This window comes from Rhinatrema bivittatum, chromosome 2, assembly GCF_901001135.1.
Source record: "Rhinatrema bivittatum chromosome 2, aRhiBiv1.1, whole genome shotgun sequence".
Classification (NCBI taxonomy): Eukaryota; Metazoa; Chordata; class Amphibia; order Gymnophiona; family Rhinatrematidae; genus Rhinatrema; species Rhinatrema bivittatum.
This window is the reverse complement of record NC_042616.1, coordinates 707,850,857-707,865,410: the sequence shown is the minus strand read 5'-3', so window position 1 is coordinate 707,865,410 and position 14,554 is coordinate 707,850,857. Positions and strand designations below refer to the sequence as shown.

Below are 14,554 nucleotides of genomic sequence, written 5' to 3'. Positions count from 1 at the left end.
CGCACTGTGGGAGATACACAGTATCCGGGCGGCTTTTAAAATCCACTCAGCGCATGCAAGTTCTGACTTGTTTGCGCATCTCCTAATTAATGCGTGGGCCAGGCTTGTAAAATTCACCTTTAAGCGCATAAATGGGCTTTTGAAAATTGCTACAATAGTATGTTACATTTACATACATAACTCCTTTGAAAATTACCTCCATAGTGTGTAAATCCTTTTGAAAATTATCCCCATATAGTACATAAGCAAGTGCCTGAGGAATAAGATGCACTAAAGTGATTTTTCACATACATCTTCTAATCTAATTGTTTCAAAATCTTTCCAATTAGTCCTCAATTAGTATTCCAAGAACATTCTTTAATTTTAAGGGCTTATGATGTTCTCATCTGCTATATCTTTATAAGTCCAATTTTATTTCCAGGATTCCTTGTCAGAGGTGGAGATGAGATAACTCTCTAAGACTATCGAAGTTTTCTATCATTCTCTGAAGTGACTATTAAATAATCATTTTCCAATAAATCAATGATTATGTAAAGTGATAATATCTATCAGTTTTGGAACTTCTTCTGAAAATGGTGGATATGATACTTAGGGTGGGCTAAATAAAACAATTTAATGTCCCATTTCTAGTATCATATTCAAGCTGTCTTGAATAGACTTTCTACTGCTTCTTCAACCTCCTCAGTTCTCTTGATGGTACCTGGTAGGCACCTCCAAACTCTCCAGAATATCTTCATGATATTTCCACTGGTTAACATCGGGTGGGTGACACCGGTCTCCTTTCTTTCTTCTTTCCTCTTCAGGGACATGATTGGATGTCCCTAATCTCCTTGAACCTCCTGCAGAAGGAATCTAAATTTCTCTGACAAGGGGTATTTGGGTGATAACAAAAATAGGACCAGTCTCCAAAAATCAAAAACTAAAAGAAGGAAGGGTGAATAAATCTTTCTTTATAACAATTTTACAAAAATAAGAAAATCAAGTTCTTAAACAAAAGGGAAGAACACCTGTCTCTATTCCCTTCAGGTGTTTGATAAATTCTTAATGGGTTTTATGTGTTATATTATGTTTTATATTTTATTATTGTTTTATGTTGATTATATAATCTACTTAGCAAGATGTTATTATTATAAGCGGACTATAAATATTTTGAATAAATAAATAAATATTCTTTCTAAACCCAGGCCTTAAATCATAAGGCCCAAGGGTCTTCTTTTCCAAAAAATAAAAGGAAAGAAAACAGGAGAAGAAAGAAAACCATCCTTCCTCCTGAAAGGTTTAACTAAAAATCCACAGCCCCAGTGTTATGTCTTCAGATTTTATAGAAACAATACATCACCACTGCAGCAACTGACATAGGGGAGCTGTGAAACAACAAATATACTTAACCTCTCCCTACATTGATGGAATATTCCTCTTAATAGAGGACCCAGTAGAGCTCTACATAAGTTAAATATGTTTGGTTAAGAGGCCAACTATGGTTTTGGTAACTAAGCATAGGTGTGTGCCTGATGTTGAACATGTGATATTACAGGATTTTTTTGCAGACTTCATGACATGGAGGAGGAGCCTAGTGGTTAAAGCAACAAAGTGCAAGCCAAAGAAACAAGGTTCAAATTCTGCTGATGCTCCTTATGATCTTGGGCAAGTTACTGTATCCTATATTGCCTTAAGCATTTTTCCCATAGATACAAAATGGGAGATAGTCTTTAAATAGGCCCCTTAGTTTGCAAGCCCTCTGGGAACAGGGAAATGCTTACTTTACCTGAATATAAGGTACCTTAAGGTATCAATGAAAAGGCATGAGATAATTTTAAATAAATAAAAAAGAAGCAATATCAAGAAATGATATTTTTAGATGAAAAACAAACCTTGTACGATGACAAGGTGTAATATGCCAAGTAGCACATTTAAAACTAATTGAAAAAAATTTTAAGAGCCCTGCTCGCCTAAATCCGCCTAAATCCTCCTAAATCCGGGCGGATTTAGGCGAGCAGGGCCCTGCGCGCCGGTGCGCCTATTTTACATAGGCCTACCGGCGCGCGCAGAGCCCCGGGACTCGCGTAAGTCCCGGGGTTTTCTGAGGGGGCGTGTCGGGGGCGGGCCCGGTCAGCGCGGCGTTTTGGGGGCGTGTCGGCAGCGTTTTGGGGGCGAGCCCGGGGGCGTGGTTACGGCCCGGGGCGGTCCGGGGGCGTGGCCGCGCCCTCCGTACCCGCCCCAGGTCGCGTCCCGGCGCGAGCGGCCCGCTGGCGCGCGGGGATTTACGTCTCCCTCCGGGAGGCGTAAATCCCCCGACAAAGGTAAGGGGGGGGTTTAGACAGGGCCGGGCGGGTGGGTTAGGTAGGGGAAGGGAGGGGAAGGTGAGGGGAGGGCAAAAGAAAGTTCCCTCCGAGGCCGCTCCGATTTCGGAGCGGCCTCGGAGGGAACGGGGGTAGGCTGCGCGGCTCGGCGCGCGCCGGCTATACGGAATCGATAGCCTTGCGCGCGCCAATCCAGGATTTTAGCGGCTACGCGCGTATCTACTAAAATCCCGTGTACATTTGCTTGCGCCTGATGCACCAGCAAAAGTACGCCAATTCGCGTGGTTTGAAAATCTACCCCTCAGTGTACAATTAAGTTCTGGAATTTGTTGCCAGAGGATGTGATTAGTGTAGTTAGTGTAGTGTAGCTGGATTTAAAAAAAGGTTTGGATAAGTTCTTGGAGAAGTCTATTAACTGCTATTAATCAAGTTGACTTACAGCCGGATTTTAAAATGGTTACGCGCATAAGTTATGCACGTAACCCTTTTGAAACCCCCTGCGCACCGAGCCTATTTAGCATAGGCTCGGCGGTGCCCGCGCGAACAAAAGTACGCGCGGGCGAAGATTTATAAAATCTACCCCTTAGGGAATAGCCACTGCTATTACTGGCATCAGTAGCATGGGATCTTTTTAATGTCTGGGTACTTGCCAGGTACTTGTAGCCTGGATTGGCCACTGTTGGAAACAAGATGCTGGGCTTGATGGACCCTTGGTCTGACCCAGTATGGCAATTTCTTAGGTTCTTATGACTGACTGAACCTACAAAAAGTATTGTGCTTTTTTTATTGGGAGATACTTCAATTATAGTAATCCATGGATCCACAGCAAATCTAAAAGAACTCTTGTTTTAAAGTATCTCAAAACTGCTAAAGGGTATGGAAAAAAAACAAGACGCATGTGTTTCATGTTTCATCTCTGTGCTATCATTTCCAGGTTGTATCTGTTCAGATTTCTAATTAGATTCACTCAGCTGCGCTTCTAGTTTTTTCTCAAGGACTAAATTATTGAGCTCATAATTTGTTTTGCTGAGGTCAGGAATAGGGAGAACACAACTTGAGCTGATTAATTTATCATCTGATTCGAAAGCGAAAGGGTAATTGAGTAATTCTTTATTTGAAAAATCAGTTACTATTATTAGAGAAACATGGATGATGCTGGCAGATAAGGAGGACTTCTTGGTTCACTCAGTCTGCCCATTGATAGTGCCTGGTGCTCCCAGGGAAGCCCTCGTCTCTCATTTTCACAAAGTGTTTGCACAGTAGGCATGCTTTCACAAGCTAACATCAACTGATTGTGATTTATTATTTATCCTCAGGGGCATTAATAAAAGAAATCAAAATGATGTTTAAACGCTGCGGCCTCATCTTGCTGTTTTCCATTTGGGTAAGTGGCAACGTTTTCTTTTGTCATGGTCACTATGGGCCTAGATTCATCAAACTATCGCATGCGACAGGAAGAGGGACGTGTTTTATGGTAATAGCTAGGATGAGAGAACATTATACAAATCTCATCTTTGGGTGAGTTTCCTCACTCTGAAGGACATCAGATCTTCACAAGAGTGCACTCTTACAATACCATGCACGCTCGCCATTGTATTCCTCCGTTCTAAGCACACCCCTGGGGGCTCCTCTTTTAATCCAGCTAAAAGGAAATCCGCATGTTCTTTTAGCCAGTTAGAGGAAGATAATTTACCCAGGTGAATGGCTTTGAAAATTGTGCTGCACCGCAGTGTGTCAAAGAGTCCTGGGAACTCACTTGCATGAAGCCAGTTTGTGGTGATTATATAAACAGGACTGTGCCAGCTCCGGGCCTATTTCAAGTCCAGAGTAAAGTTGTATACAAGATCCTTTAATAAAACCATCATAGAAAGAACTTATTTTTTCTTATATCAAAATGCTACTTTGTTCCAAATTGCATTTCAAATATATGAAATATTTTCAGAATCTAGCAGACAGAAAATTGTAAGTATAAAAATGAGAATAAATACTAAGGTCCACTTCCTCAATAAAATATATTGAACATAAATAAATAAGCAATGCTCCTGCAACTGAAACTAGAAACATATGGTGATTCTCCTAAAATTCATTGCCCTTTCACCCGGAACTATTTGTCTTAAAATTTTCAACATTATAATATCAAAATTGTCTGGCAGGATTAGTTTACTTTACAGCCGAGAAAACATAGTAGTCCAGATGTAGTCTGCAAGATTTTTCAGTACAAAGAGCTAAATTAACTCTGAAAGGCCCAATTAGTTGTCTCTGTTCCAACTGATAAGACAACCAAACCATTTATGGACCTATGTACTAAAGATTTTCTCCCATTTTGGCCTGATTCACTAAAACTTTTCTCACATTCTGTGTCTATGGGAAAATGGGCGTTTCAGGCCCTTTTAGTCTTTCTTGGCACATAGCTGACAGCTGGTTCATATTCATCAGTTTTGAAATAAAGGGCAACAAACAAATTATAAGCAACGCCTTTTTATTGGACTAGCTTAAGGCAGCTTTGATTAGCCTTTGAGAGCTACATTCCTTCATCATGTCAGGGCAGAATGTGGCAAAATGTGATTTCAAGACTTTTCCATGAATCAGTAAAGTCTTGCATTTGCAGGCCTGTAAGAAACATTGCTCAGCTTGAGAGCTCAGCAGTTTGGGCAGAACTGGAAGGGCTACCTATTTTTAAGCAAGTACAAATATTAGCCATATACATTTTAAACCCTGAGCTCCTGAATTTATTCACCTCATTGCGGGCTCCATCATGGCTGATATGTATTTACTGACTTGAACATGAGAAATGCAGTCTATAGTATTAAGTAATAAATTGAAATTGAAAATTGAAATTACCCTGTCAGTGCCCATATCAGTGTTTTGACTTTGCATTACTCACGATGAGCTCTACTCACTCCTGTTGTTTTTGGGCCATCACTTGGCATGTAACCAGGCCCCCCCAGCCTTCCATGATTCTGCAGACATGGGAAGTACCACTTCCAACAGATTTTGCCATTGTCTGCAGAACTGTAGGAGACTAGGAAAACTGGTTGTGGAGAATTTGAACCTATACCTTGTAACTCCTCCTTTCTCCCCTGTATGCTGACATTGATACTAACTGTCCTGCTTGAGGCATGAGACTCCTCCCTCCTTGCTGATGCTGACTTGCTTGTAACTCCTCCCCCTTCTGCTGATTGGACAGCAGGAAGAAGCAAGCAGTGTCAGCACTTAGCCTATGTCCTCCTTTGTCTAATTAGCAGGAGGGGGAGGAATTAAAAGCAGGACAGAGAGGAGGAGGGAGGAGTCACAAGCAAAACTGTGGTCTGCTCTGGCAGCAGAAGAGAAGGAAGTAATCCAAGGGCTGCCACTGCTCTCCTCCTCTTTCCACCGCCAATCAACGGGGAGTCGAGTAGTCAGCAAGAGCCTTTGGCAAAAGAAGAATAAACAGTCCCTGTACTGCTGCTACTTTCCTCCAGGAGGGGGCTGGTGGGGGCGGAGGTTTGATTACTCAAGAATGGGATTAGAGGGAGGGGGTTAAGTAGAAGTAAGTGTTGGCATGGGGCAAAAATGGGTGAGCAAAAGTGATGGGATGGGTGGGAGGGGCTGGAGTGAATAAGGGAATTGGAGGGGATATGGAGGAGGAGGATGGAGAGTTAATGAGGGGATGGGGCTAGAGTGAGAGATTGGGGTAGTAGGGCCCAAGAGTAAATAAGGAGAACAAAGAGAATGCTGGGAGAAGGGATAGTGAATAAGGGAATGGGGCAAAAGTGAAGGGATAACAAGAGTGAATGAGGGGAACAGAGAGGGTGTGGTGGGATTGGGAAAGAATGAAGGGATGGGGCAAGAATCAGTGAGGGGTTCAGAGAGGAGGTGAGAGGAGGTTAGAGAGTGAGTGAAGGATTGGGGCAAAATAATGGAGGAGATCAGAGCTAGGGGGGGGGGGTGGAAAAGAAGAGAAGAAGACAGGAGGAAAGTGAAGAATAGAAAAGAAATCCTGGAAATGAACCTAGAAGACCAAAAAGAAAGACCAGGACCAAATAAAATGCCCACACAACAAAAGGTAGAAACCCCCCCCCCCCTTTACATTTTTTAGAGAGAGGAATATGTCAGCTTTGGGATTGTACCACATGCTAACTTCATGGAGTGCCCCCTAGTCTTTCTATTATTCGAAAGAGTAAAAAACTGATTCACATCTACCCGTTCTAGATCTCTCATGATTTTAAACACTTCTGTCATATCCCCCCTCAGCCGTCTCTTCTCCAAGCTGAAAAGTCCTAACCTCTATAGTCTTTCCTCATAGGGGAGCTGTTCCATTCCCTTTATCATTTTGGTAGCCCTTCTCTGTACCTTCTCCATTGCAATTATATCTTTTTTGAGATGCGGCGACCAGAATTGTACACAATATTCAAGGTGCGGTCTCACCATGAGTGATACAGAGGCATTATGACATTTTCCATTCTATTCACCATTCCCTTTCTAATAATTCTCAACATTCTGTTTGCTTTTTTGACTGCCACAGCACACTGAACCGACAATTTCAATGAGTTATCCACTATGAAACCTAGATCTCTTTCTTGGGTAGTAGCAGCTAATATGGAACCTAACATTTTATTTATTTAAATTTATTTAAATCTTTTCTATACCGTCATTAAGGTGGGTACCGTCACAACGGTTTACAGTAAGGCACAAAAAATAATGTTATTAAAATTTATCAGTTTACACAGGTGCCATTAGGTTCGGTAACATAGTTTTTTAATCAATGCTAGATGTTAAATGAGTGTGATCACTATTCTGTCCAGGTCAATTCTATAGCAGTTTGAGTCCAGGACTCATTCTATAAATGTAACTTATCCTTTAGTGATGAATTCTATTAAAAACGAACACCCTTATTGATTCCTGTTTGTGTGGGTGTTTTGTCTCTTGCACTTCCCTGGTTTGAACCTTGCAAGTCCTTGGAATCTATTCTCCCTTCTCTTTTTGAAAGGCTTGTTTAAATAGCCAAGTTTTTAGATTTTTTTCTGAATGTTTTGTTTTCTCGTTGTAGTCTTAATTCTAAGGGCATGGAGTTCCATAGTATGGGTTCCGCTAAGGATAACGCTCTCTCTCTTACCTGGGTTAGTCTTGCTGTTTTGACTGATGGAATAGTTAGAAGTGCCTTGTTGGCTGATCTTAGATTTCTGTTGGGGATGTGTACACGAAGGGCCGTATTGAGCCAGTCTGCGTTTTCGTTGTGTATTAATTTGTGTATGGTGCATAGTGTTTTGTACTGTATTCTTTGTTCAATGGGATGCCAGTGTAACTCGGCCAGTGTTTCTGTAATGTGGTCTCTTTTCTTTTTTCCAGTTAATACTCTTGCAGCCGTGTTCTGTAATATTTGTAGTGGTCATATGGAGGTGTATGGTAAACCTAGTAGAAGGGTATTGCAATAATCAGTGCTTGCAAATATTAGCGCTTGCAGTACTGATCGAAAGTTGGCGGTTGTTAGAAGTGGTTTAAGTTTTCTGAGGACCATGAGTTTGGCGTATCCTTCCTTTACTTTTATGGATATATGTTGTTTTAAGCTTAGTTCTGTGTCGATTATTACTCCTAGATTTCGTACTTTCTCTGCAAGTATTATTTGTTTGTTGTTAATGAGTGTGATTGGGTTGTGTGAGATCTCCATGTTTTTTTTCCTTTCTAAATGAAGGAATTCTGTCTTCTCTATGTTAATTACTAGCTCCATTTGATTTAATAGTTGTTTGATAATGTCTAGATTCATGTTCACTATGTTTAATGTTTTCTCCATTGTATCGTCAATGGGTAATATAAATTGGATATCGTCTGCGTATATGTAGTGAGTGATTCCCAGGCCGGCTAGTAGGTGGCATAATGGGAGCAGGTATATGTTGAAAAGTGTAGCAGTGAGGGCGGATCCCTGTGGTACACCTGTTTGAAGGTCTATTTTTTCTGACATAGAATCTTTGATTTGAACTTGAAAATATCTGTTGCTTAGGTATGATCTAAACCATCTGAGTGTTTTGTTGCCTAGACCTATTTCTTCTAGTCTATTTAAAAGTATGTTGTGATTAACAGTATCAAAAGCTGCTGAGTGGTCTAGCATCACTAGAATGTATTGTTTACCGTTATCGAATCCCCTCATGATGTTGTCTGTCAGCGCCACTAGGACTGTCTCTGTGCTATAATGTTTTCGAAATCCATGTTGTGAGGGATAAAGGATGTTATTGTTATCTAGGTGTTCCGCTAGTTGCTTTTGTATAGTTTTTTCTATTAATTTTGCAATTAGGGGTAAGTTTGATACAGGTCTGTAGTTGCACAGGTTAAGTGGGTCGCTGTTTTTCTTTTTTAAAATGGGTTTTACGATTGCTCCTTTCAGTGCATCTGGCATGGATCCTTCCTCTAAGGATAGATTAACAATCCTTGCCAGTGTCGGTGATACAGTGTTGGCCACTTTTTTTTATATCTGTGGTTGTTATTGTGTCACATGTATGTGGGGCGGGATTTAGTTTTTTTAGCATAACTTCGATTTCCAATTCTGATACTTCATAGAATGTTGACCATTGTTTAATTTCTCTTTTTTTCATTTTAATTTCTTGTTTCGTTGTATTTGGGATTTTTGTTTTTAGGTTCTTAATTTTGTCATTAAAAAATGTTGCAATTTCGTTGCATCTGTTTTCTGGATGGTTTTGTGGAGATTCGGATTTGTCATTCGTGAGGTTTTTTACTATGGTAAAATAATGTTCTTGGGTTGTTTCCATATTTTTCTATTTTAGAGCTATAGAACTGTTTTTTTGTCTCTAGAATGACTTGTTTATAGTAAGCTAGGTGTTTTCTGTATTTTGTTAAGTTTTCATTGTTTTTATTTTTTCTCCAATCTTTTTCTTTTTTTCTTAGTTTTCTCTTGATTTCCTTTATCTTTTCATTATACCATGGGTTTGTTTGTTTGGGATCCCTAATGTTAACATGTTTGATTGGGTTTATCTCTTCAACTATGTGTCTGGTTGTTTGTAACCATGCTTCGGTTGCGGAGCAGCAGTTTGTGTAGTCTAATTTTGCTAGTTTTTCTTCTAACTTTTCTTTTCCTTTAGGGTAACTAGGTCATACGGTGGGCGATATTTAACTTTAATGGGTTCTTTTTTCCTTTCTTGTGCATGTGGTTCGCTATATTTAATTGAGGATTGTATGAGGAAGTGATCCGACCATGGGATGGGCGTGTAATTGGTTTTAATGTGTTCTAAGTGGTTGTGGTTGATGAAAGATATATCTAGAGAGTGTCCTGCTCTGTGCGTGGGCTTATCAGTAATTAGAGTGAATCCAAGTGCAGTCATAAAGTCCAATAGGGTTTGGCAGGTGTTAGATAGGGGTTTTGTGTCTATGTGAAGGTTGAAGTCTCCTAGTATGATGGTAGGTTTGTCAGTATTTAAATGTGTTGTTAAGAACTCAATTAGTGGGGAGCTATTTAATTCTAGTAAGCTCGGTGGGCAGTATATTAGGCAGATTTGTACACTTATCGTTTCAAAGATGTCAATTTCATGGTTTCTTGGCGGTATTGTGGGTATTAGTTTACATTTAAATTTTTTTTCAATTATTAGCATTAGTCCCCCCCCCCCTCTTTTATTTAATCTGGGGATTGAAAATACGTCATAGTTCTTGTGTGCTATTTGATTTTTTAAGACTGTGTCTGCCTGTTTTAACCAAGATTCGGTGATTGCAATGAAGTTTGGTTTTGTGTCATACAGTAGATCTGTAATAATTGGGAATTTTTTTGTGATGGATTGCGCATTAACTAAAAGAAAGGTTAGCATTAATAAGTTATTTGATAATGGGTTTGTAGGTATTTGGGTCCTTTCTATTGTTATGAGGTTGCTAGGCTTTCTGCGTTTTGGTTTTTTCCTGTTTGTTGTGTTTGTTATGTGTCTGTTCCTATGTGTTGTTGTGTAATTATTTCCATATTTACCTTTGTTTAGGCAAGTTGTGATCCTTTGTATTCCCGGTTCTTGACCTTTGTAGTCTTTATCCATGTTTGTTACATCTGGGTTTGTCATCAGTATGTCTTCTGTTATCAGGTTTCTCAGTGGCGTACAAAGGGGCAAGCCCCTTTGTCGCGCCCCTTTGGCGCGGGACGCCTCCGGTCTCGGGGGTGCCCTTTTATCCTCCCCCCGGGGCGTCCCCGACGTCGTGGCGTCAGCGGAAGGGGAGTCTTTTGGAGGCAGCAGGAGGCGGTGGTGCTTCCGGTCTCGGGGGGGCCCTTTTATCCTCCCCCCGGGGCGTCCCCGACGTCGAGGACGTCGGTGGCATCAGCGGAAGGGGAGGGGTCGAGGGCCTGCTTCCAGGATCGGCAGCGGGGTGCAGCGTCTGGATGGGAGGAAAAAAAAAACCAAAAAAGAAACCAGCAAGCAAGAGAGCACTTACGGATCGGGCAGGGAGAAAGGGAGAGAGAACCGTGCAGGTAGTGCCTCAGGGTCTTTTGGAGGCAGCAGGAGGCGGTGGTGCTTCCGGTCTCGGGGGGGCCCTTTTATCCTCTCCCCGGGGCGTCCCCGACGTCGAGGATGTCGGTGGCGTCAGCGGAAGGGGAGGGGTCGAGGGTCTGCTTCCGGGATCGGCAGCGGGGTGCAGCGTCTGAATGGGAGGGGAAAAAAAACCAAAAAAAATAAACCAGCAAGCAAGAGACCACTTACGGATCGGGCAGGGAGAAAGGGAGAGAGAACCGTACAGGTAGTGCCTCAGGGTCTTTTGGAGGCAGCGGGAGGCTGTAACTATAGCATGGGTTATTTTCCCTATATGCATCACCCTGCACTTGTCCACATTAAATTTCATCTGCCATTTAGATGCCCAATTTTCCAGCCTCACAAGATCTTCCTGCAATTTATCACAATCTGCTTGTGATTTAACTACTCTGAACAATTTTGTATCATCTGCAAATTTGATTACCTCACTCGTCGTATTTCTTTCCAGATCATTTATAAATATAGGGGCGGATTTTAAGAGCCCTGCTCGCGTAAATCTGGGCGGATTTACGCGAGCAGGGCCTTGCGCGCCAGTGCGCCTATGTTCCATAGGCCTACCGGCGCGCGCAGAGCCCCGGGATTCGCGTAAGTCCCGGGGTTTTTTGAGGGGAGCGTGTCGGGGGCGTGTCGGATTGGCGCGGCGTTTTGGGGGCGGGATGTGGCGTTTCGGAGGCGGACCTGGGGGCGTGGTTTCGGCCCGGGGCGGTCCGGGGGCGTGGCCGCGCCCTCCGGAACCGCCCCCAGGTCCCGTCTCGGCGCGCTAGAGGCCCGCTGGCGCGCGGGGATTTACTTCTCCCTCCAGGAGGCGTGAATCCTCCGACAAAGGTAGGGGGGGGTCTAGATAGGGCCGGGGGGGGTGGGTTAGATAGAGGAAGGGAGGGGAAGGTGAGGGGAGGGAACGGCAGCAGGCTGCGCGGCTCGGTGCGCGCTGGCTACACGAAATCAGCAGCCTTGCACGCGCCGATCCAGGATTTTAGCGGATACGCGCGGCTACGCGCGTATCTACTAAAATCCAGCGTACTTTTGTTTGCGCCTGATGCGCCAACAAAAGTACGCTAAGGTGCGCTTTTTGAAAATCTACCCCATATTGAAAAGTAAGGGTCCCAGTACAGATCCCTGAGGCACTCCACTGTCCACTCCCTTCCACTGAGAAAATTGTCCATTTAATCCTACTCTCTGTTTCCTGTCTTTTAGCCAGCTAGCAGTCCACAAAAGGACATCACCACCTATCCCATGACTTTTTACTTTTCCTAGAAGCCTCTCATGAGGAACTTTGTCAAATGCCTTCTGAAAATCCAAGTACACTACATCTACCGGTTCACCTTTATCCACATGTTTATTAACTCCTTCAAAAAAGTGAAGCAGATTTGTGAGGCAAGACTTGCCTTGGGTAAAGCCATGCTGACTTTGTTCCATTAAACCATGTCTTTCTATATGTTCTGTGATTTTGATGTTTAGAACACTTTTCACTATTTTTCCTGGCACTGAAGTCAGGCTAACCGGTCTGTAATTTCCCGGATCTCCCCTGGAGCCCTTTTTAAATATGGGGGTTACATTAGCTATCCTCCAGTCTTCAGGTACAATGGATGCTTTTAATGATAGGTTACAAATTTTTACTAATAGGTCTGAAATTTCATTTTTTAGTTCCTTCAGAACTCTGGGGTGTATACCATCCGGTCCAGGTGATTTACTACTCTTCAGTTTATCAATCAGGTCTACCACATCTTCTAGGTTCACCGTGATTTGGTTCAGTCCATCTGAATCATTACCCATGAAAACCTTCTCCAGTACGGGTACCTCCCCAATATTCTCTTCAGTAAACACTGAAGAAAAAAAATAATTTAATCTTTCCGTGATTACCTTATCTTCTCTAAGTGCCCCTTTAACCCCTCGATCATCTAACGGTCCAACTAACTCCCTCACAGGCTTTTTGCTTCGGATATATTTTTAAAAGTTTTTACTGTGAGTTTTTATCTCTACGGCCAACTTCTTTTCAAATTCTCTCTTAGCCTGTCTTATCAATGTCTTACATTTAACTTGCCAATGTTTATGCATTATCCTATTTTCTTCTGTTGGATCCTTCTTCCAATTTTTGAATGAAGATCTTTTGGCTAAAATGGCTTCTTTCATCTCCCCTTTTAACCATGCCAGTAATTGTTTTGCCTGCTTTTCACCTTTCTTAATGTGTGGAATACATCTGGATTGTGCTTCTAGGATGGTATTTTTTAGCAATGACCACACCTCTTGCACACATTTTACTTTTGTAGCTGCTCCTTTCAGTTTTTTTCTAACTATTTTTCTCATTTTATCAAAGTTTCCCCTTATTTATTACACTGGTTTACATTCAGGTACTGTAGGTATTTCTCTATCCCCAGAGAGCTTATAATCTAAGCTTTTGTACTTGAGGCAATGGAGGGTAAAGTGACTTGCAGGAGTGACAGCAGGACTTGAACCCTGGTCTCCTGGTTTATAGTCCACTGCTCTAACCACTAGGCTATTTCTCCTCCTCCCTCTTGTTGGTTCCTGAACCAATTGCTCCATAAAGCTATAATTTATTCCAGCCAGGAACTTTATCTCTGCAGCGTGTCCTGATGATACATTTACCCAGTCAATATTGGGGTAATTGAAGTCTCCCATTATTACCGCACTTCCAATTTGGTTAGCTTCCCTAATTTCTCTTAGCATTTCATTGTCATTCTCACCATCTTGACAAGGTGGATGGTAGTATACTCCTATCACTATAGTCTTCCCCGACACACAAGGGATTTCTACCCATAAAGATTCAATTGTGCATTTTGTCTCAAGCAGGATGTTTATCCTGTTGGACTCTATGCCATCTCGGACAAAAAGCGCCACACCGCCTCCCGGGTGCTCCTCTCTATCACTGCGATATAATTTGTACCCCGGTATAGCACTGTCCCATTGGTTGTCCTCCTTCCTCCATGTTTTTGAGATGCCAATTAAGTCTATGTCATCATTCACTGCTATACATTCTAATTCTCCCATCTTACTTCTTAGACTTCTGGCATTAGCATACAAACATTTCAAAGTTTGTTTTTTGTTTGTATTTTCATTCTGCTTTTTAATTGATAGGGATAAGTTAGAATTTTTTAGCTCAGGTGAGTTTTTAGTTACAGGCACTTGGACTACTTTTCTTATTATTTGAACCTTACTGTCGGGATGCAATAATTCTAATGCATCATTAGTAGCCTTTGAAGATGCCTGTCTCCGAACCATGCGCTGCTGAGCGACTGTCGGCTTTCCCCTTTGTTCTAGTTTAAAAGCTGCTCTATCTCCTTTTTAAAGGTTAGCTCCAGCAGTCTGGTTGCACCCTGGTTAAGGTGGAGCCCATCCCTCTGGAAGAGACTCCCCCTTCCCCAAAAGGTTCCCCAGTTCCTAACAAAACTGAATCCCTCTTCCTTGCACCATCGTCTCATCCATGCATTGAGACTCCGGAGCTCTGCCTGCCTCTGGTGACCTGCGCTTGGAAGAGGGAGCATTTAAACTTTCTACCTAAGAGTCTAAATTTGGCTTCCAGAACCTCCCTCCCACATTTTTCTATGTCATTGGTGCCAACATGTACCACGACAGCCGGCTCCTCCCCAGCACTGTCTAAAATCCTATCTAGGTGACACGTGAGGTCTGCCACCTTCGCACCAGCTAGGCATGTTACCAGGCGATCCTCACGCCCACCAGCCACCCAGCTGTCTACATTCCTAATAATCGAATCACCAACTATGACGGCTGACCTAACCTTTCCCTCCT

General features: G+C 42.5%; 1 protein-coding gene across 1 annotated transcript in view; it reads left to right on the top strand.

Annotated features, from left to right (window-relative positions):
• The first annotated feature begins 3,608 nt into the window (after positions 1-3,608).
• CDH17 (cadherin 17) overlaps positions 3,609-14,554 on the top strand; it is a 183,281-nt gene continuing 172,335 nt past the window's right edge. Inside the window, exon 1 of the mRNA XM_029591692.1 lies at positions 3,609-3,684. Coding sequence (XP_029447552.1) covers positions 3,640-3,684 — 45 coding nt within the window. The 5' untranslated portion in view covers positions 3,609-3,639. The remainder of the gene's footprint in view (positions 3,685-14,554) is intronic.